The sequence below is a fragment of the Pongo pygmaeus genome, chromosome 3 (genome assembly GCF_028885625.2).
Source record: "Pongo pygmaeus isolate AG05252 chromosome 3, NHGRI_mPonPyg2-v2.0_pri, whole genome shotgun sequence".
Taxonomy (NCBI): Eukaryota; Metazoa; Chordata; class Mammalia; order Primates; family Hominidae; genus Pongo; species Pongo pygmaeus.
This window is the reverse complement of record NC_072376.2, coordinates 115,596,115-115,620,228: the sequence shown is the minus strand read 5'-3', so window position 1 is coordinate 115,620,228 and position 24,114 is coordinate 115,596,115. Positions and strand designations below refer to the sequence as shown.

At 39.2% G+C, this 24,114-nt stretch overlaps 2 protein-coding genes across 14 annotated transcripts in view; both read left to right on the top strand.

Annotated features, from left to right (window-relative positions):
* The window catches only part of SLC9B2 (solute carrier family 9 member B2), a 57,393-nt gene extending 50,814 nt beyond the window's left edge, over positions 1–6,579 (top strand). For 2 of the 5 annotated variants that reach the window (XM_054485544.2, XM_054485543.2), the window contains exons 12-13: positions 246–469; positions 6,425–6,579. In XM_054485544.2, coding sequence (XP_054341519.1) covers positions 246–467 — 222 coding nt within the window. In that variant the 3' untranslated portion in view covers positions 468–469; positions 6,425–6,579. Of the gene's footprint in view, positions 1–245; positions 4,546–6,424 lie in introns of those variants that run through there. The other 3 variants (XM_063663939.1, XM_063663938.1, XM_054485545.2) reach the window with 2 other exon arrangements.
* A 512-nt stretch (positions 6,580–7,091) lies between these two features.
* The window catches only part of SLC9B1 (solute carrier family 9 member B1), a 151,947-nt gene continuing 134,924 nt past the window's right edge, over positions 7,092–24,114 (top strand). For 4 of the 9 annotated variants that reach the window (XM_063663936.1, XM_063663932.1, XM_063663937.1 and 1 more), the window contains exon 1: positions 7,092–7,206. The gene's annotated coding sequence lies outside the window, so the exon portion shown is untranslated. Of the gene's footprint in view, positions 7,207–11,870; positions 11,936–22,656; positions 22,702–24,114 lie in introns of all 9 variants that reach the window. The other 5 variants (XM_054485548.2, XM_063663935.1, XM_054485547.1 and 2 more) reach the window with 5 other exon arrangements.

Genomic DNA, 24,114 nt, shown 5'->3' with positions numbered 1-24,114 from the left:
TATACTTTAAGTTTTAGGGTACATGTGCACAAGGTGCAGGTTTGTTACATATGTATACATGTGCCATGTTGGTGTGCTGCACCCATTAACTCGTTATTTAGCATTAGGTATATCTCCTAATGCTTACAACTTTCTTAGTTGAGCAAAAGAACAAGCAATTTGCTTTTGCAAACAATAAAAAACTCACTTTTTTTTATATGTGCTTATCTTATCATGATTCCATTTTTACCCTTAAACTTTTATAGGCTGCAATAGGATCTGTGGCTTTGGACACAGCAAGGTCACATGGAGAGAAACAATTAGAAGACTATGGAATGGATGTGTTGACAGTGGCATTTTTGTCCATCCTCATCACAGCCCCAATTGGAAGTCTGCTTATTGGTTTACTGGGCCTCAGGCTTCTGCAGAAAGTTGAACATCAAAATAAAGATGAAGAAGTTCAAGGAGAGACTTCTGTGCAAGTTTAGAGGTGAAAAGAGAGACTGCTGAACAAAATGTTTAGAAAGCTGCTGCTTTTTTCAAGATGCATATTGAAATATGTAATGTTTAAGCTTAAAATGTAATAGAACCAAAAGCTGTTTCTTTAAACAGCATTTTTAGCCCTTGCTCTTTCCATGTGGGTGGTAATGATCTATATCACCAACCTTAATCTCTCTACCTTTTTTTTTCAAACACCCATTCATCATCCATCTTAATTTGCATAAGGACATATCTACTTTAATGGGAAAGACCAGCTTCGGTATCCTCCTCAGCTAGGATTTCTCTAACTTAACTTTCACGGTTTCCTGATTCATATTTGCCCAGGCTCTGATGCCTTGAATTGGTTTTGGCTCCTCTTTTTCGGTTTTGTTTTTGTTGTTAAACATCATAATGCAGTCTCTCATTAATTTTTACCCTCATTTTCCCTGATAATCTGCCTCTTCTCCATTTCTACTTCCCTTACTGCCTTTCTTTGAATTACTGTAACTGATTGGTCCCACCAAAATTCTAAAGTACATGAAGTATCTTCATTGGTTCATCCTCTTGCCCCCTCCAGATGTCAAAAAACTTTATCCTGCCCCCTAGCTGACCACCCAGGCTCCTTTATTTCAGTGGCCCATGTGCGTCTACCTTCCCCTAAGGAGTGCCCTAATCCAGCCCTTTTTTTATTTGTTTCTTATGACCCATATCTTTAGGCACTTTCCATTTCTAAGTGGGAGATAGATAAGTTTCAAATCTATGCCAGTCTTATGAATATTACATTAGGGTAATGTGCTATAATGAAGAAATAAAAAATACAGTGCTTAAAAGAAAATAGAATTCTATTTCTGTCTAATGAAACTGGCTGGTTGGTTAATACTAACAGGGTTACTCTGCTCATGAGGTCTGCTCAGAGTCCCATGTCTTTCTGTCCTGAAGCTCTGCCATGCCCTAGCTTAGGACATGGCTTAACCTATTTATGCCAGAGGTTGCAAAAATTTTTTGTGAAAAATCAGACCTTGGCGATGACCTTGAGCAGTAGGATATAAATAACTCCCACAGGCTTAGAGTTCTAATAATGGAACACTAGGCATAAATGGGTTAAAAATGGATCTCTACCATATCTCCATTCTATCTCTCAAGGAAAATGCAAGTATAGCAATTTATTTTTGAGGAAGTGATGTGGAAGTTAGACACATCTCTTTTCCTACATTTATTGGTAATGATCATATCCGGCTGTGAGGCAGCTAAGTGTTGTCTCTAGCTAAGCATTCATACTCCTAGGAGGAACAGAACATCAGATTTTCGGGGCCAGAGCTTCCACTGTGTTGGATGTTACCATCATTCAGTAGCATATTCTTACATGCAAACAAAAGCTTTTGAAAGACATTGCCTTAAACCAAAAGAGTGACTTCTATGGCAGGAATTTCAGAAATTGTGACTTGCCAGCAGAGAAAATATTAGAAGAAAGACTTACCTGCATAGGTCATATTTTATCCTACTTTGTAACAGCCCATCTCTGTTTTTGTGTATCACTCATAAGTTCCTCTTTACGCTAGGTCATCTTCTGTGTAGTTACTGAAATAATCACATTCACATACAGTTTACAGTTTTTATCATGTTATCTGTGTACCTGAAGTGTTTATTATATACTTGTCATATCCTATCTAAACTCCTTGACCTAGAATTCAAAGTTCATTTTAATCTTGAAGTAGATATTAAATATGTATTAGATGAATGAATTATGAATATCCTAATCCCACTAAGCTGATCTGCATAAATAAAGCCTGTCCATTCCTCTCTTCATTAGACTTCTGTTCGAGCCCTATCCACCATGGCTTTCACCTCTATTCAAAACTAGTTTAATATTCACTTCTTCTAAATAGCCTTCAATTTTATGTCCACTTCACTTTGGTATTCCTTTAATGTTTATGCTCTTGATTTGGACTTGATTAATTTATACCAAAGGTCAGATAAATGTTTTGAACTGAACTTCATTGGTTAGGTGCACTTTGCTGGGGGCACCATAAACTTAATGATCTGGTCCTCTATTTTTGCAGGCTCTAAAAGTAGATGCATCCAAAAAATACTTAGTGAAAGCTTTTGAGATCCAGGCTCATCATCGAGAATAATATTGTCCCTGTCATTAAGGATTTAACAGTCCAATAGAGACGACAGACAATTAAACAAGACATTGCAAAACAATATGATAAATGCTATTATGCAGGAACTACAGGGCTGCTAGGGAGCTCATGGCAGGAGCACTCAATCAATCCAAGGGTGGTGGAGTTTAGGCACAGCTTCCCAGAGAAAGTAGGGCATTGGCTGAGGGAAGATTAGGACTTAGCCAGCAAAAGGGATGTGAGACCAAAAAGTGTTACATTTCATGCTGTTTCCCAGGTCATCGGTGGCATTTTCTCCAAGTAACAGGCTTGGAATATTTATTAACTAATACAGTTAGTATAACTAAATCAGAATGCTATTGAATATGTTTAGGGCCCCTAGGAAAATTAGAAATGGAAGTCCACAGAGTATAGAAATGATTGAAGGGCACCTGAAGCCACTGCCAATACCTGTTTCATTTTGCAGGTCGTGTAGCAAACTCTTTTCTACCTCTAAGAGGATAGCCGCCACCTAAATCTCTGTGACTGCCCAGTGCTGGCTTTTTGACTTCCTCTATTGGATCTCTGAAATTTGTGCCTATTCCTGGAAGCTCTTTGTAGGAATTTATTAATTGTTATAAGACTATGTTGCTGTTATATATCATGGAGATGGTGAGGTCAAGAATGACAGAGGCTGACCATTCAGCAGGGCTCACCATGTGAAGGCCGGGGTTTGTCACCACATTGAAAGCCACATCTCTTGACTTGGTTGGTGAACTTAGGGTTAACCTGATAGAGTACTGACCAACCCAACCTATCCCCACTTAAACCACAGATAGAAACAATTACTCTAACTTATACATACTTATTACTCTAACTTATACATACTTATGTCAGAGCACATGTAACACTTTTTTTCAGTTTATTTACATGTTTGTCTCTTATTAAATCAGCTCCCTATGGGTAGGAACCTTGTCTTAATTATCCTTGAATCCTCAGCATTTTTCACAGGGCATGGAACACAGTAGACATTTAATAAACATTTACTGACTAAATCTGAGAGGAAGAGGATCCTCTCTCAATATCAGAAAACTACTTGCCACATGACAGTTCGGATCTTAGTCTGCTTAGTCTATCTTAGTCAGCTTGGGCTGCTATAACAAAATACCATACACTGGGTGGCTTACACAACAGAAACTTACTTCTATTAAAGGTTGGAAGTTCGAGATCAGGATGCCAGCATTGTTGGGCTCTGGTGAAGTCTCTCTCCCTGGCTCGCCAATGGCCATCTTCTCACCTTCTCACTCATGTGTCATCACATGATGCCGAGAGAGAGCAAACAAGCTCTCTGGTGTCTCTTCTTATAAGGGTGCTCTAATCACAGCATGAGGGCCCTACCCTCATGACCTCATCCAAATCTAATTGCCTTCCCAAATCCTCATATCCAAATACATCACATTGGAAGTTAGGGCTTCAACATATGAATTTGTGGGGAAGGACATAATTCAGTCCCTGAAAGAAGTGTCATATTTCCAAGGACAGTATTTTTCTCTCTGGTATTAACTCCCAATCACCTTGATTGACCTTGTTGTCCTCAAAATTTCCTCAGGTATACATTTGCAAATGATCTCATCCACTACATTCTTTAAAAATAGTATTTTTTTTTGTGATTATAAAATAACACATTTTCATTGGAGAAAATTTAGAACACAGAAAAATACAAACAAGAAAACTGAAACTAATATAAACATGTATTTTATTTTTCTTTAAAATTGTACTGCAGTTTTGGGGGATGTATTATTTTCAGAAAGATACATCATCAACTGAATTTGTTGGGTAAAAGGCAAAATAAATATTTCATATTTGACTTTTATGATGCTATGTAGATTGAAGAATTTTGTTGTATATAATGAATGCTAAGCCTTCATGTTTATATTCAGATACTCATTTTGCAATGAATAAAACAGACAAATCCCTGCCTTCATGGAGCTCGTTTTAAAATCCATTTACTCCCTAACTCAGAATATATTATAACATGCCTACTGTGTGCCAGGTCTTGTGCTAGATACTAGGTAATACAGTGATGAACAAGATATTCAAGGGCTTGGTTTTCAATAGAACTTGATTCTAGTGGAAAATTGACAATGTGAGGAATACAAATATGAATAAGACATGATACTTGCCTTTAAGAACCTTAGAAGGAAATAAGATATGTACAAATAGCTATAATCCAAGTGAATAATTCAAAAGTGTTTTTAGTGTAGAAATTGAGGAAATCTTAGAGGAGCTGATACTTGAACAAGACCTTCAAGAATGGAGAGGATCTGGATGGATGGGGTAATATTAGGGAGTAAGGTGAAGATGGGAACAACTAGTGTGGGAGGCTGGCATGTTAGCAAAGTTTTGAAAACAGTAAAGCCTGGAGCATAGAAAGTGATTGGCACTTGAGACTGATGAAGAGAATTAGAGATAAGACTAGAAAAGAAAGTTGGCACTGAAATCATACTAAATAGATCATTGGCCAAATATTTATTTTTATTGAAGTACTTTCAGAAGTATGAAACTATTTATGTAGAAAGTTTTAAAACTTTTTTTATCATGTCAAATATAGTTTTAAAAAATTGCTCTCAGTTAAGATTCTCCTTATTCCTCAAAAGCTTTTGCTTTCCATGACCTTGTTGCAAATATAATCAATTTACTTATTTTTAAAACACTTAATTTTTATAAGAAAGGTTATCAGATGATTGTTTAAATGTTTTTTATTAGTAAATTTTCATTATATTGTCTCCCAAAGAACCACTGTATTTTTTTAATGTCTCAGAACATTATATTTTTATATGAATCATTTATGTACCTCTCTGTAACAAGTGGGAATTGCTTCATGGCATTTGGGGAGTATGTAATATTATATTTATAGTTTACTGACTCAAATCCAGCCTGAGCCCTCTGGCCTGGTGAGAATTCCAAAACTCCATTTGTTGATGTGCCCTCCCATCTTCCTTACATGGACCCTAAAGCACTTACCTCTCCAGGAGCCCATTCCTTCTAGAGCATAAGAGTAGTGCCTTGAAGGCAAACAGACTCCTAGCAAAGGTCTTCCTTCCCAGCTTTACCATTTGTCCCAACTCCCATTATCTTTAGGGATCTACCTGCTTTTCCTGTGAGTACAAAACATTTCCTTTTCATGAGTACAAAACATTCCCTTAACCCTATAATCATGACACCCTGTCTACTCTCCTGAAATGAGGAAGAAAAATAAATCCTTGCTGAGATGTCTATAACACGTTGAAGGAGGGAGGGTGTTAAAAACAATAAAAAGGGCAGGGCTGTGGTGGCTCACGCTTGTAATCCCAGTACTGTGGGAAGCCAAGGCGGGCAGATCACTTAAGTCCAGGAATTCAAGTCCTCCTGGGCAACATGTGAAACTCCTCTCTACTAAAAATACAAAAATTAGCCGGGGGTGGTGGCGCCCGCCTGTAGTCCCAGCTACTCAGGAGGCAGGAGGATCACTTGAACCAAGGAGGCGGAGGCTGCAGGGAGCCTAGATCGCACTGCACTCCAGCCTGGGTAATAGAGTGAGACCCTGTCTCAACAACGACAACAAAACCAATAAAAAGATAATTTCGTATTTAAGTTACCCAAGAAGGAACGGTAATTTGAATCAGATCTTAGATGATGACTAAGAAAAAGAACACTGCGGTAGAGGAATTAACTTTAGAAAACGCACTGAGGCAAAAAGGAATACAGTGTTCAAGAGTAAACATTGTTTTGAGTGTCAGGAGAAACATTAGATAGGAAAGGGCAGTTTGTCTTTCTAAGAAGTTTACACTTTCTCCAATAACAGTTGTTTTTGTCTTTTATAGGAAGCGTGGATTCTATTACTGGAAACTTTGGGACTGAAAGGCCAAAGCTTCTGGGCCCACCATCAACGCAGCTCCGCTTTCATTTCTTTCACATACAACTTTCCACATAAGATTTCATGCGGAAAAAAAAAACAAAGGTTTTATACTGATAACAGTATATTAAGTGTTTACTTTGTACACAGCGTCTTTGTTCCAGACACTTGCCATGTCTCATTTATTCTCACACCACCACCACAGCGTCCTTTACAGATGAGAAGACAACCTCAGGGAGACGATGTATTTGCCTAGGTCCCATAGCTAGCAAGTGACAGCGCTGCAGTTTAAGCTCAGGCTGTCTTGGGGAGAGACCGTGCTCCTTTACCATTGCACTTTAAGCTGACTTTAGGGGAAACACAATCTGAGTTTTGACAAGTTTACTTCTGGCACATGCAGTCCCGAGCACTGCTTTTTGGCTAAAATGCCCAGTGATGTCAACTCTGTCCCTGGATTTCTACAACCCGATGAGTCAATATTCAGAAGAGACGTCGAAAGGAAAGGGTTCAATAGACAGAAAACACACCAGACAGTCCCAGAAGCCCCAGAACCCTCCCTCTGCCGGCGCGGACGGCCAAGACGTCACTTAAACGCGCTGCCGCCTCCTCGCCCCGTCCCGCCCCTGCGCGGAAGTCTATCCGGTCTTTCGCGTCATCACCCTGCCCACCTGGGTGGCGCGTGGCTTACGCAACGGTTACTGGGCTCCTGGGCCGCTCCCGGGCCAGCGAGGGCTGCGAAAGAAGTTGTAGGTACGGCCCATTTTTCTTAACTCCGCCCTTCCAAGCCCTTTGGCGCTAGTCCCGGGTCTCCCGCGATCGTTTCCTTGCGGTAGGCCCCAGGAGGGCCTTTCCTCCCCCTCAGTTCAATGAGATTCTTGGGCTCCTCTACCAGACGCTAACGAAACAGCCACAGACATTGTCTCTCCTCTCCGTGACTCCTTTCCTTACTCTGTCATCCCACATCTCTCTTGTTTCTTCTGTCTTCCTCCTGTTTTTCTTATTTTACAAATACTCGCCAGTAAGAAGATCTGTCAGTCAAGATTGACTGCAAAATTAATTTTATTAAGCGTGTACTATTTTACAAATGGTGGATCCCTGCAAATAAACTTTCACATACATGCTTCTGCGATTGGAGATTCTGGGATTGGTTGCCGATCCTGAGAAAGCTGTCTTCCCCCAACCCACCCACCTCCACGCCCCTTAATCCTGTTTACTCCTCTTGGCTTTAACCCAGGGGACAAGCACTTCCAGCAGTCCCCAACCTTTTTGGCACCAGGGACCAGTTTCATGGAAGACAGTTTGGGGTTGGGGGCAGGATGGGATGAAACTCTTCTATCTCAGATCATCAGGCATTAGATTCTCATGAGAAGGCGCAATTTAGATCCCTCACATGCGCAGTTCATAATCAGGTCTGTGCTCCTATGAGAATCTAATGCCTTTGCTGATCTGACAGGAGGTGGAGCTCAGGCATAATCCTCTAGCCCCGCTCACCTGCTGTGTGGCCTGTTCCTAATAGGTCACAAACCTGTACCTGTCTGCTGCCCAGGGGTTGGGGATCCCTGCTTTAGACCAGTGCTTTTGAAGGAAGAAGGACAGTTGCACACATACTGTGTCTGTCACATCAATCAGTAGTGTTACAAGAGCTCTTCAAGGGACCATACCAGGTCCCTCACTCCCCTCTATGGGTGTCCTAGAGCCTATGAAATAACAGATTTGGTGATGCGGGGAGACAATTGGCCCAGGTGGCACTGAGGGAGGCCACACCCCACTCTCTGATTTTCCTTAGAGATAAATATAATTATGTGTGCAACAGAAGCATGAAAAATGACACTTATTATTGTCACCCCTAGAGAATTCCTGCCCCAAATATTTTAGTCACTGTGTGCCTATGAAAAGGGCATTCATAGGTATTGTCCTCTGTGAGTACCAGCATTTTTTTTAACTTACTTTTTAAAATTCTACACAGATTTAGTTAGTACAAGTTCAGTTTTATTGTGTGGATATATTGCACAGTGGTGAAGTCTGGGCTTTTAGAGTACCAGAATTTATACTGCTGTTTTTCAGTTGCCTCGTGTCATAAGGTCCTGCCAATTACTAGACAAAAGGAAATAGGTGGGTGCTGTAATTGTAATATATAAAGTATCGTTTTTATAGTACTTCTCATTTTGTACTTATTTTCATACTCATCGTGTTTAAACACTTCTGTTGGTTAACCAAATCCCATGTTGCTGTGGTGTTTACTAAACACGGAGATTGAATGGTACCTGGAACATAGTGTAATATACGTTCAATAAATATTTTTTGAGGGAATGAATGGATGAGCTTCTGAAGAAGCCATACATTAGCCACTTTTGTTTTTCCTGGACCCAGAGCTTAGTCTAGCAGTAGTAAACTCACCAGTGTGAGTTAAGTAGAGAAGTCAAGTGACTTGCTTAGGGAAAGGCATTCATTAACTGTTTTTGGAAGAATCTCCTACTTTGTCAGGCATTGTTTTAGGCATTGTGAATACAATGGTAAGAAAGACTAGCAAGATCGCTGTTCTTAGGAAGTTTAAATTCTAGTGAGTGGAAGATAGAAAATAGGTAAACTATATGAGCAAGGAATTTTGGATAATAGTAAGCACAGTGAAGAAGTAAAACAGTGTGAAGGTCTTCCTTAAGACTGGGGAAGGGGTTAGTTTAGATTGATTGCTTAGTGATATTTTTAAAAACCAACCATGGAAATATTTGGGATCAGTGCACTACAGGTAAAGGCAACTCCAATTGCAAAAGCCCTAAGGAAGGAAAGAACTTGGCTCCTTCAAGGAACATCATAAAGACCACTGAAGCTAAATGTAGAGAAAGTGGTACAGGATGAGCTTGGAGGGATAGGTGGGGGCCAAATCATGTAAGGCTTTGAATAGGCCATGGAAATCTACCCATGGAATAAGTTTGGAATTTATTTAAAGTGTAAAGAGAAACCAGTAGTGAGTTTGGAGCGAGTGATAGGATCTGATTTACATTGTAAAAAGGTTTGTTCTGCCTATTATGTGATGACTGAATCATACTGGGTGGGGAGCAAGATCTATAGCAGAAGATAATTGCAGAAATCCAAAGAGGAATGACAAGTTTGGGATAAAATAGCAGAGAAGTAGAAGTGTATGAGCTCTATTTTGCGGGCAGAGCCTACAGATTTTGTGATGTTTTGAATATAGAGGTGATGAAAAAGGAGTCACCTCTAGCCCCTAAATTTTTGTCTTGAGCTTGTGTGGATGGTTGTGCCATTTACCAAATGGAAAAGACTAAGGAAGAAAAAGGAGCAGCCAGGGCGGTGGGAGGGGGGAGTTTTATTTTGCTTACCTTAATTTTTACATTCTTATTAGAAATCAAAGGTAAGTTGAGTCTTGAGCTCTGTGCAGAGTGCAAGGAACCAAAGATGCAAAGTTGGGAGTCACCAGCATATGGAAAACTACCTAGGGCAAGTGTGCTCACAGATAACATTGCAGTGACTAGTGTAAAGCAGAAGAAAAGAAGCAAACAAAGGAGATGGAAGAATAGCCAATGAAGTAGGAAGAAAATCTGAAGAGTGCGGCGACATAAGAGCCAAGACTGGCCAGGCATGGTGGCTCATGCCTGTAATCCCAGCACTTTGGGAGGCTAAGGTGGGTGGATCACCTGAGGACAGGAGTTCCAGACCAGCCTGACCAACATGGAGAAACCCCATCTCAATTAAAAAAAAAAAAAAAAAAAAGCCAAGACTACAAAACATGGCCAATAGTACTGAATCATGCTTAGAAGTCAAGTAAAATAAAGAGAACTGTGCACTGAGTTTTGGAAACATTAAGTAGTTATATGCCTTGACTAGTACAATAAAGAGAAAATGTGGTGTCAAGAAATTGACATAGTACTGCTGGCTGAGCAGAAATTGACGTAGTACTATAGACATCTCAAGATGTTTTACTATAAAAGAGAGCCAAGAAATGGAGGTAATAGAGGAATATGTATGGTCAAAGAAGGGTTCTTAAAGATAAGGATACTGAAGCATATTTAGACTGAGAATAATCCAATAGAGGGGGGTGGAAATGATGGTATAAGAGAGAGTATGTATATTTTAGGAGTGAAATCTTTGAGAAAATGAGAGGGTATGGAATCCAGGGAATATATAGAAGTATTGGCCTTAGGTAGGAACATGAACATATAAACATATAATTTCCTTTTTTTTTTTTTTTTTTGAGACAGAATTTGGCTCTTGTTGCCCAGGCCACAGTGCAATGGCGCAATCTCAGCTCGCTGCAACCTCTGCCTCCCAGGTTCAAGCGATTCTCCTGCCTCAGCTTCCTGAGTAGCTGGGATTACAGGCATGCACCACTACACCACACCTGGCTAATTTTTTGTATTTTTAGTAGAGACAGGGTTTCACCATGGCGAGGCTGGTCTCGAACTCCTGACCTCAGGTGATTCGCCTGCCTCGGCCTCCCACAGTGCTGGGATTACAGGTGTGAGCCACCATGCCTGACCACATGAACGTATAATTTCTAGTAAGAAGAAAGACAGCAAGTATGGGTAGAGATGCAGATAGATGGGTAGATTCAGTGGTCAGAGGTGAGACCTTTCTGCCTGATATTGATAGTTTTTCTCAATGAAGATAAGGTATGACGCAAGATTAGTAAGGAGTGAGGAGGAATATTTGGGTAGGAGGTTTAAGGGGAGAAGTTAAGATACAAAATAGTCATTTGGAGGATGGAAAGCAATCAGAATAGTAGCACAGCTGGGCAAAGTTGAGTGGCCATTTGAGATTTGTGGCCCTGTGAGTGAGTGGCTGAGATACAGTGGAAAAAAAAGACAATAGGAGCTAAGGAGATCAAGGAACTGAAAGACTAGAGTGTTGGGTGGGTAGACCACCTGGGTATTAGTGGTTGAATTAGTAGCTAAATTAGTATTTGAGCCCAGATATCTTGGCTTTCTAGGTCAATGGGTTACCATTTTACTGCGAAACAGTTCACAGCATTACTCTTTTGTGCCACCTACCTACCCTTCTGGTCAACATTAAAAAAAATTGTGGCCTGATTGTTTTTTTTTTTTTTTTTGGTCCATACATTCAAATTATAAACTGTCATAGGCTGGTACTTTTGTCTTGTCCCTTTGATACATTAATGTGTACTTATTCAATTTTTGGCTTGTTTTTCTTTGTGATTTTTAACCATTTCCATCAATATGTGTTTATTAAAGTACAAAAGTTTATCTCTTGGATGGTAAAGGGAAGATGAAGAATGAACTTTGAAAATCTTGTAGCCTTACAGAGCTGGGATAACCAGTCATAAGGAGACTTGATCTGCATGGACTTTAATAACAATAATAATAATACACATCATTTTGGATAACCTTTTACATTTTATGCTTTTATTTTCTCTTTATCTCATTTCATTCTTCTAACAGCCTTTTTCAGATGAGGAAATTGAGACTCAGAGAGGTTAAGGGTCTTGACCAAGGACATATACCTAGTAAGTGGCAGAATTATTAATCACATTGTTCTGACTCTAAGTCCCATATTTTCCACTATATCAGTTTGTCTCTTTGCTTTTTACACTCTATTGTATGCAAAGTGATATCAAAGAAAAAGTCGCTGGGTAGAAAGTATTGGCTGGTTGGTGGCCTCTTACAATGCAAAGAATATTTAGTATGTGTTTAAAATCCAATAATTGACGGTATAAAATATTTATCTACTGTATACTATGTTAGGCAATTCAAATAACTCAGAAATGATTATGAAACTGTCTCTGGTTTAATTTAATAGGGAAATAGATGGGAACACAAGTCACTAAGAAGCATTTCTTGGACTTCTCTCACATCCTAAACGTGCTTCTACAATACTCAGAGGAGAATACAGTATCTATAATATAATGGGCTCTCAATGAATATTTGTCAGATTTAAAAATGATGACAGTTAAACAAGGATTAAAATAGTGGGGTGGATGCTGTGATAAGGGTTGGATGCCATGATAAGGATGCATGTTGAAGGTAGTGTCAGGAAATCTTCTGGAAGAAATGACTTCTATATTGATGAAGCGTTAGCTGGATTAAAAGCAAGCGTGTTGGTGTTGGAAGGCAGCGTACAGAATGCATAAAGTTTTGGAGATGTGAGACATGGCAAGTTTGAAGAACTAAAATTTAGTATGGCTAAAGTTTAGAGTGTCAAGTGATGAATGAGAAGGTAGGCAGGGTCAAGGTTAGAGCCTTATTCAAAGGACCCTATAAGCTGAATGTAAGGATTTTTAACATTTTTCTTCTTTGGGAAGTCATTGAAGAATATTAAGAAGGTAGTTGCCATAATCAAGCTTACATTTAAGAATATTGTTCTGCATTGTGAAAATTACATTGAGGAGGAACAAGACTGGACGTGGGGAAAAGTTGGAAAGCCATTACGGTGTTTAGGTGGGGAAATGCTTATGGCCTGGACTGGACTAGTGACAATTTATCTGGAAAGAAATGAATAAAATTTTAAAACATTCAGTAACTTGTCTTAACATGATTTAGTAATTCACTTGATTTTAGCAGATAAAGAAAAGCAGCGAGAAAGAATGACTTCTCAGTTTCTATTTTGAGCAACTAGGTCAATGGTGGCTTCATTCTCTGAGACAGGATATTATCCAGAGAAGGAATAACTTTGGTGGGGAAAGATCTTGAGTCTGTGCATATACTAAGTTAAGATGCTTATAAGACAAGTAGAGATATTCAATAAGTAATTAGATATACTAAATAGAATCTTGAGAGCTTTTCTAGTTCAAATTCTTCAGCATATTAGTTAGAATTGTAGCCATAATAATAGAATAGATGTTGAGAAATGTATATAGAGTGAGAAGAGAATAGGGCATAGAGAAATTCTGAGGAAGCCCAATATTTAAAGGATGAATAGGGGAAAGAAACCACTAACAAAGACCAAGAAAGGACACCAGACAGGTAAGGATGGTAGAGCAAATAACAAAATGATGTGAGAATTCAAAAGGGGAAAAACACATCCAGTTTTTGTAGTGTGCATTGCAGGAAGCTTTATTTAGAATAATCAATGGATATTTACAAAGAGGTGCAGTGGGAAGATGTTCCAACCAAATAAAAGCATGGAGTGCAGTTAACAGTTTGACTGAAATGTAGGGTCAAAAGAAAGAACCAGAAAGAAAGCTGGTAAGACAGTTTGATTCCATGTATAGCAAACCTTGGATTCTGGGTAAGTTTTTGGTAGCTTTGTCTATAGTTGAGAAAAACCATTGTGTTTGGTGCTAAGAGAAAGACACGAATATAAAACATGCCTGGAATGGTTTATACTATGGTTTGACTGTTTATGTCTCTTCCAAAATTCATGTTGAAACTTAATCTCCAATGCAACAATATTAAGAGGTGGGGCCTTTAGGAAATGATTAGGTCATGAGGGATCTGCCCTCATGAATGTATTATGAAAGTCCTTACAAGAGGCCTGGGGACAGGTAGCTAGGACTTTTTTGCCTTTCCATCACTTCCACCATGTGAGGACACAATGTTCATTCCCTTCAGAGAATACAGTGTTCAAGGCACCCTTTTGGAAGCAGAGACCTCACCAGACACTGAACCTGACTGAACCTTAATCTTGGATTTCCCAGCCTCCAGAATTGTGAGAAAATAGATTTCTGTTATTTATAAATTACTCAGTCTCAAGTATTTTGGGATAGCAGCAGGAATGGGCTAAGAAATTGTTACTAAGAAGTAGAGTGTTCCTATGACAAATACCTATTACTGTAAAAGCAGCTTTGCAGCTAGTAGTGAATAAAAGCCAGAACAGTTGTGAAGTGCCTCCTAGAAAATGTCTAGATTACCATGAACAGAGCATTAAGGGCAATTCTGATGAAGGTTCAGAAGACGAGGAGAGCTGTAGAAAGAGCCTCCATGTTCTTAGAGATTATCTAAGTTAATCATGATCAGAAGGCTGGTAGAAATGTGGAGAGTAAAGACCATTCTGATGAGTTCTTCAATGGAAATAAAGAATGTCTTACTAGAAACTGGAGGAAAGGGCATCCTTGTTATAAAGTAGCAAAGAACTTGGCTGAATTTCACCTGTGTCCTAATGCTTTGTGAAAGGCAGAACCTGTGAGCAATGAACTAGGATATTTAGGGGAAGAAATACCTAAACAAAATGCTGAGGGTGCTACATGCTTCTCTTGACTGTTTATGATAGTAGACAAAAAGAGAAAAATTAAATCAAGATGGAATTTATAATCAAAAAGGAAGCAGAACTTAAAGAATTGGAAATTTTTCAGCCTAACCAGGTTGTAAAGACTATAAAGGTGAGTTCAGGAGAGAATACCAAGAATATGGCCAAGTGAATGTTTGATAAGGAGATTACTATGGATGGAAGGAAGCCATATTTTATTCATCAAGTCAGTGAAGGAGTGGCCCTGAAGGTATTTCAGAGATCTTTGAGGCTACCACTCTTATCACAAGCTCAGAGTGCCAGGGCCTTCAGGGCAGAACAGTTTCAAAGGAGGGGCCCAGGGTGTCCATGGGACCTCAGGGCTTGCTGCCTAGGGCCACGTCAACTTTCTGCTCCATACATGTGGCTCAGCATTCCTTAGCCACACCAGCTGTGGCTCAAGCAGGTCCAGGTGCAGTGTCAGAGAGTATAAACAGTAAACCTTGGTGGTGTCCATGTGGTGCTAAGTCTGTAGTTATGGCTGTCTCCGCATAGATTTCAAAGGAGGTCACAGAGAACCTTGAGGCCCAGGCACAGAACTGCCAGAGGTGTGAGATCAGCACAGAGAGTCACCACTAGGGCAGTGCCTACAAGACCTGTGGAGTCAGGGATACCGCAGAGAGCCCCCATAAGAGCAATGCCTAGTGGAGCTATGGGGGCAGAGCCACCCCCAAGACTATAGGCCACTAGAGATACCAGTGTGCAATTCCTGCCTGGGAGAGCCACCGGCATGTGATGCCAACATGTGAGAACTGGTGCATGGGCTGCTCCCACTAAAGCCATGCAGTCAAGGCTCCCAGGAGACGTGGGGGCTTAACCCCTTCCCCATTGTTTGCAGAAGGCAGGACATGGAGTCAAAGAAGATTATTCTCAAGCCTCAAGATTTAATGTTGTTTGCCTTGCTGGGTTTGGGTCTTACTTGGAACTTATTACCCCTTTCTCCTTTTCTATTTCCTCCCTTTTGAAAAGGGAATATCTTTCCTCTGTCTGTCCCACTATTGTATTTTAGAATGATATAACTTGCTTGATATCATAGGCTCACAGCTGGAGAGCAATTTGCCTCAGGATGAATCAAACCTTGAGTCTCACCCATATCTGATTTAGATGAGACCCTGGACTCTAGACTTTTGAGTTGGTATCGGAAACAGTTAAGACTTTTGGAGCTACTGGGATGGAACAAGTGTGTTTTATATGTGAGAAAGACATGAATTTGTTGAGGGGGAAGGGGCAAAATGTTATGGTTTGAATGTTTGTGTCCCTCCAATTTCAGGTTGAAACTTAATCCCCAATGCAACAGTATTAAGAGCTGGGGCCTTTAGGAGGTGACTAGCTCATGAGGGCTCTGCCCTCATAAATGGATTAATGCCCTTATAAAATAAGTGGAGGGAGTTAGCTAGCCCCTTTTTGCCCTTCTGTCTCTTCCAACATGTAAAGATACAGCATTTATTTCCTCCAGAAGACGCAGCATTCAAGGCACCATTTTGGAAGCAGAGATCTGAGCTTTTACCAGATGCCAAATCTGTCAGCACTTTGATCTTGGATTTTCCAGCCTCCAGAACTGTGACAAAATAAATTTTTGTCATTTATAAATTACCCAATCTTGAGTATTTTTTTAAAGCAACACAAATAGACTAAGACACTACTATGGTTTGAATGTTTGTCCCCTCCAAAACTCATGTTGATTGTAACAGTATCAAGAGGTGGGATCTTTAAGAGGTTATTAGGCCATGAGGGCTGTGCCCACATGGGTGAGGTTAATTTCGTTATAAAAGGACAACTTCTGCCACCCATTTGCATCCCTTACCCTTATACCTTCTGCCATGTGAGGAGGACATAGACTCCCTCCCCTCCAGAGAATGGAACAAGAAGGCCCTCACAAGATGCTGGTGCCTTGATCTTGAACTTCTCAGCCTCCAGAACTGTGAGAAAGAAATTTTTTTTCATTATAAATTATCCAATCTGTGGTATTCTGTTACAGCAGTACAAAATGACCTAAGACAGACACCGTGTCACTTTATTGTGGCAACAAGATCTAGGCACCCGAAAACAGTTTAAAATCAAGGTACTATCTGACTAATGAGATCAAATCCTAAATACTATTAGGAATTTTAACAATAACAGTCAATTTGAATTATAGTAGTAGAAGTTTAGCCCAGATTTGTATTGTCCTGATTAAATAATAATACTAGGTAGTCATTATCTTAAAAAAAATACTGATCTAGTTTGAATGCTTTTTATAAAGAGTATTCTGTTGTGCATGTAGGTCTCAAATTCATTTGTTCATAAAGATGTATACTTTGGTTGTTTATAATTGTGTTAACCTTTTATCTAACCTCAAGAAGAGTTCTTTGTTTGAAAGGCAGCAATAGTTCCAAAGATTCCAAAGCAATACATACTCACAACTATTGATGCATATGTTTCACCTAACATTAATTGAATAAGTATGTGTTAAATGCCTACTACATGTCAGCAATGCATAGTAGATAAGAGAATAGACTATATTTAAACACACTGGAATTCAAAATCCCAGTTTTGCCACTCAATGGAAGGAAAAGAGCTGCAGTCTCATTTAGAATAATTTATACTGAATTCCATATACATTATGATTTTTAAAGGAAATTTCAGTTCTTATTTAGCCAATTATTAATGCTGTTGTCAAATTTAATTGGCATTCCTTTCTTTAGAGGAGAGAGGTGAGGAATTATTTAAAAGTATTTAGCTGGGCTACAAAGTAAATCATCTACATTTAGAAGAGTACAAGTTGGCCATAAAGTTTTGCTGAATGATCTGTGATATGTAGTCACTAGATGTCACTGTTGCACAACATTGCTCCAAAAGCATAAACCCATACTATTGTGTATGGACACACCAAGGAAAGACAAGTTGTTTATATTAAGTGATACATATGCACATACATGGTATTTAAGAAATGAAGTTCCCAAGAAGTATGTATTGCTATTCTTTCAGCCTATTTCTTGGTATGCCCCTCAGATAATAGAATCATAGACTTAAAACTGTTATAGCCTGGCCAGGCGCAGTGGCTCACACCTGTAATGCGAGTACTTTGGGAGGCCAAGGTGGGCGGATCACGAGGTCAGGAGATCAAAGCCATCCTGGCTAACACGGTGAAACCCCGTCACTACTAAAAATACAAAAAATTAGCCAGCCATGGTGGCACACGCCTGGAGTCCCAGCTGCTCGGGAGGCTGAGGCAGGAGAATCGCTTGAACCCGGGAGGCGGAGGTTGCCGTGAGTCGAGATTGCGCCACTGTACTCCAGCCTGGGCTACAGAGCGAGACTCCGTCACAAAAAAAAAAAACAAAACTGTTAAAGCCCTTAGATCATCTAAGATCCTCACTCCCTACGTCACTTTATAGGTTTGGAATCGAGCAGAGAGATGAAATGACAAGAAATTTACTCAATATGATGTATCAGGGTCAGGTGCGGTGTCTCATGTCTGTAATCCCAGCACTTTGGAAGGCTGAGGCGGGCGGACCACTTGAGATCAGGAGTTTGAGACCATTCTGGCCAACATGGTGAAACCCCATCTCTTCCAAAAAATAAAAAAACTAGACAGACATAGTGACTCGCGTCTGTAGTCCCAGCTACTCGGGAGGCGGAGGTTGCAGTGAACTCAGATCGCACCACTGCACTCCATCCTGGGCGGTGAGACTCTGTCAAAAAAAAAAAAAAATGTAGCAAATGAAAAACAGAGAACTTAGATTGCCCAGTTCTTTTTACAATACCACACTGTGTCCATTATTAATATATAATCAAACAGACATTCTAAAAAACCAAGGTGAAAATGGAACTTCTAAATCCATCAAAATTTTTCACTATTTTGAAAGCAAAGCCTAGCAATATAACAGCAGTACAGACTTCTAGTAAAAGTTTTAAATACCATAGCTTTTGCTATAAGTTGTACAAACATCTCACTTAATTCCCATAATAGCAAGATATGTATATATGTGTGTTTATGTATGTACTTAAATCTACCTCATTCCAAAAAGGATTTTAAGAAGCTTATTGAAATAAGTAGAGCATAAAAATTTTTTAAACTGAGCTGATCATTTATATGTAAGACACTGAAATATAAACCAGTAAGAAGTCTTATTTTTGTTAGTACAAAAAGCATGCCATAATTTCTAATAAACTTATCCAGTAAACTCATATTTGGATGTCTGTCCTCAAATTTGATTCTGCTTTCCCTAGCTGTGAATATGAAGAAAAACAGATAGTACTATGCCCAATAAAAGATGATGAGATTTGGGAGGCCAAGGCAGGAGGATCAATTGAGCCCAGGAGTTCAAGCAGCCTGGGCAACATAGGGAGACCCCGTCCCTACAAAAACTTAACCAGACATGACATGTCTGTAGTCCCAGCTACTTGGGAGGCTGAGGTGGGAGGATCACTTGAGCTGGGGAGGTGGAGACTGCAGTGAGCCATGATCACACCACCGCACTCCAGCCTGGGTGACAGAGTGAGAACCCATCTCTCCAGAAAAAAAAAAAAAAAGGTGACGAGATTGTAAATTATACAAGATCATACAACCAGTATATTTCTGATTTCAAGGCTGTTATGCATTTATAGTGATGCCAAGATACTGTAGCATGAAATGTTTTTCCGTTTGTGTCATATCTGATTTCTTTCAGCAGTGTTTTGTAATTCTCATTGTAGAGATCCTTCACCTCCCTGGTTAGCTGTATTCCTAGGTATTTTCTTTTTGTGGCTGTTGTATATGGAATCTTGTTCTTGATTTGGCTCACAGCTTGGACTTGTTGGTGTATAGAAATGCTACTGATTTTTGTACATTGATTTTGTATCCTGAAATTTTTCTGTAGTTTTTTATATCTAGGAGCTTTTGGGCAGAGACTGGGGTTTTCTAGGTGTAGAATCATATCATCTACAGACAGATTGTTTGACTTCCTCTCTTCCTACTTGGATGCCTTTTCTTTCTTTCTCCTGCCTGATTGCTCTGGCTAGAACTTCCAGTATTACGTTGAATAGGAGTGTTGAAAGAGGGCATCCTCGACTTGCTCTGGTTTTCAAGGGTAATACTTCCAGCTTTTGCCTGTTCAGTGTGATGTTGGCTATGGGTTTGTCATAAATGACATTATTTTAAGATATATTCCTTCAATGCCTATTTGTTGAAGGCTTTTAACATGAAGTTATGCTGAATTTTATCAAAAGCCATTTCTGCATCTATTGAGATTATTATATGGTTTTGGGGTTTAGTTCTAATTATGTGATGTATCACAATTATTGGTACATATGTTGAACCAACTTGGCATGCCAAGGATAAATTCTACTTGATCGTGATGGATTAGCTTTTTCGTGTGCTACTGAATTCCATTTGCTAGTATTTTGCTGAGGATTTTTGCATCAGTGTTCATCAAGGATATTGGCCTTTTTCTTTTTTATTGTGTCTCTGCCAGGTTTGGGTATCAGGATGATGCTATCCTCATAGAATGAGTTGGGGAGTTCTTCCTCTTCAATTTTTTGGAATATTTTCGGTAGGAATGGTACCAGGTCTTCTTTATATATCTGGCAAAATTTGGCTGTGAATCATTCTGGTCCTGGGCTTTTTCTAGTTGGTAAGCTTTTTATTACTGATTCAATTTCAGAATTCATTATTTGTCTGTTCAGGATTTTAATTTCTTCCTGGTTCAATCTTGGGAGGTTGTACGTTTCCAGAAATTTACCCATTTCTTGTAGTTGTTCTAATTTGTTTGCATAGAGGTGTTCATAATAGTCTGAGGATTTTTTTGTATTTCTCTGGGGTAATGTCCCTTTGTCATTTCCAATTGTGTTTATTGGGATGTTCTCTCTTTTTTTCTTTGTTAGTCTAGCTGCAGTCTTATTTATTCTTTCAAATAATCTTATTTGTTCTTATTTATAATCTTATTTATTCTTTAAATAATCTTATTTATTCTTTCAAAAAACCAACTCCTGGATTCCTTGATCTTTTTGTATTGCTTGTCATGTCCCAGTTTCATTCAGTTCAGGTGTAATTTTGGTTATTTCTTTTCTTCTGCTAACCTTGGGGTTGGTTTGCTCTTGTTTTTCTATTTCTTCTAGCTGTGAGGATAGGTTGTTAATTTGAGATCTTTCTAACTTTTCTATGGGGGCATTTAGTGCTATAAACTTTTCTCTTAGCATGCTTTAGCCCTGTCTCAGAGATTCTGTTATATTGTATCTTTGTTCTCAATAGTTTCAAAGAATTTCTTAATTTCTGACTTAATTTTATTGTTTACCAAAAAGTCATTCAGGAACAGGTTGTTTAGTTTCCATGTAACTCTACGGTTTTGAGAGTTCTTTTTAGTATTGATTTCTATTGTTACTGCACTGTGGTCTAAGAGTGTGGTTCAGTTTTTTTAAATTTGCTGAGAATTGTTTTATGGCTGATCATGTGGCCAATTTACAGTAGGTGCCATGTGCAGATGAGAATAATATATATTCTATTGTTTTGGGGTGGCAAGTTCTGTAAAGGTCTGTTAGGTTCATTGATCAAGTGTTGAGTGCAGGTCCCAAATATCTTTGTCAGTTTTCTGCCTCAATGATCTGTCTAGTACTGTCAATGGGATGTTTAAACTTCCCACTACTTGTATGTGGTTATCTAAGTTCCTTCATAGGTCTTTAAGAACTTATTTTATGAATCTGTTTGCTTCTGTGGTGGGTGCATATATATATTTAGGATAGTTAGGTCTTCTTGTTGAACTGAACCCTTTACCATTATGTAATGTCCTTCTTTGTCATCTTTTTTCATCACTGTTTGTTTAAAGTCTGTTTTGTCTGAAATTAGAATAGTAACCCCTGCTTTTTTCTGGTTTTTTTTTATTTGCTTGGTAGATTTTTCTCCATTCCTTTACTTTGAGCTTATAGTTATCATTCCATGTGAGATGAGTCTTTCGAAGACAGTATATCGTTGGGTCTTGCTTCTTTATCCAACTTGCCATTCTGTGCCTTTTAATTGGGGCATTTGGCTCATTTACATTCAAAGCTGATACTTTGATATATGCAAATTTAATTCTGTCATCATGTTGCTAGCTGGTTATTATGAAGATTTGATTGTGTAGTTTCTGCTTTATAGTGTCAATGGTCTATGTATTTAAGTGTGTTTTTGTGGTGGCTGGTAACGATCTTTAATTTCCACGTTTAGCACTCCCTTCAGGACCTCTTGTAAGGCACATCTGGTGGTAACAAATTCCGTTAGCATTTGTTTGTCTGAAAGGATCTTATTTCTCCTCTGCTTATGAAGCCTCTTTTAACTAGATAAGAAATTCTTGGTTGAAATTTCTTTTCTTTCAGAATGCTGAATATAGGCCCCTCAATCTTTTCTGGCTTGTAGAGTTTCTGCTGAAAGGTCCACTCTTAGCCTAATGGGATTCCATTTGTAGGTGACCTGCCTCTTCTCTCTAGCTGCCTTCAATGCTTTTTTCTTTCATTTCGACCTTGGAGAATCTCATTGCTTTGTGTTTTGGGGATGGTCATTTTGTATAGTATCTCACAGGGGTTCTCTGCATTTCTTGAATTTGAATATTGGCCTCTCTAGCAAGATTGGGGAAATTTTCATGGATGATATCCTCAAATATGTTTTCCACATTACTTACTCTTTCTCCCTCTCTTTCTGGGACATAGATGAGTTGTAGATTTGTTCTCTTTACATAATCCCATATTTCTCAGAGGTGTTTATTCTTTTTGTTAATTTTTCTTTATTTTTGTCTGACAGAGTTGATTCAAAGAAATGGTCTTCAAGCTCTGAGATTATTTCCTGAGCTTGGTCTATTCTGCTGTTAATACTTGTGGTTATATTATGAAATTCTTGTAGTGAGTTTCTCAGTTCTATCAGATCAGTTTGGTTCTCTCTTAAAATGGCCATTTCATTTTTAAGTTCCTATATCATTTTATTGTATTCCTTAGAATCCTTGCATTGGGGTTCAACTTTCTCCTGAATGCCAATGTTCATTCCTATCCATACTCTGAATTATATGTCTGTCATTTCAGCCTGGTTAAGAATCATTGCTGAGGAACAACTACAGTCATATGGAGGTAAGAAGATACTCGGGCTTCCTGAGTTGCCAGAGTTCTTGTGCTGGTTATTTCTCATCTGTGTGGGCTGATGTTCCTTCAACATTTAAGCTGTTGTCCTATAGATGGGGCTTTTTGCTTTTATCTTCTTTGATGCCCTTGGGGGTTTGGTTGTGGTATAAGGTGGGTTCAGTTGGCTGGCTTCATTTCTGGAAGATTTTAAGGGGTCAAGACTCAGCTGAGCTCTCCTCGGCTGTGTGCTGTAGCTCTAGGGGGCTGAAACCAGGCCCCTAATTCTGTTCTCTGGCCCCTCAAGGTTATGAACCTGCTGTGCTGCAGGAGCCAAGGTGTTCCTAGTCCACTGCCACAGTACTCCAATGGGGAATTACCCCCATTGGAGTGCTTCACTGGGGTAGTGGCAAGAGGATCTTTGCTTGCTCACACATGCCAGCCACCTCAGCAGTGCAAAAGGGTGCATGTGTGTCAGCTGGGGAGGGGCATCAGTGGAAGTAGGGCAGCAGCATTCCTAGATTGAGGTGTTTCTAGAAATGTGCAACAATGAAGCAACAAAGATATTTCAAGATAGTTTAGGATATTTATAACAGTATTTTGAGGATGATGGATCACAGGTATTGAATACAAAAACAGGTAAAGAAGGAAGAGGTCACAAGTTTGAGTTGCAGGGTTCATTACACTGCACATCCTGATGAAAGTGAAGAATAATTGGAGGGGATGAAGTGAATACAACTGAACAAGAGAACTGAAAGAAGATGAAGTAGTATTCAGAGATGTAGATGTTTGAAATCATGATTATCGATAACAGAGCATTTCAGATGATAGAAGGTTTTAGTGTGGTCTTTTCTTTATTAGAAAGGAAGTAAAGAACTGAACAAACAAGATAGTAGATGAATTATCCAAGTGTGTAAGATGAAAAGATTACAAATAGGGGGGTCAAGCACCAACATCTTTGGTGAATAATGGAAAGGGATCAAAATAAGGTGAGTAAGTAACAGTGAGTAGAAGGGGAGGAAGGTGGTATTGTCAAATTATACAAGCTTTAAAAAAGCAAGGATTTTGTTTCTTTTTTATATAAGAAGTTTTAGAAATAGCAGTAGGGTGTCAGAAGGAATGTTAGTGAATAAACTGCTGTTATGTAAGAGGACTATAGGGGAAGCAGTGTCCTCCTTAAAGGAAGGGTTGGTTTCATATAGGGCACAGAATTTGAGAGAATGCTTTGAAAAGAGGTTGAGAATATAATACAGTTTGATAATCATCTGGCAGAAGTTCCAGAGTGTTCAGTGAAAGCACTCGAGAGTTAAGGACCATGGAGAGGGCTGCTCAGAGGCAATGGAGTAGCATTATTGGCATAATCCCCAAGGGTCTGAACAGCTTTGTAATTGATTTCCAATGGGCTATTTCTAAACCATTTTAGCC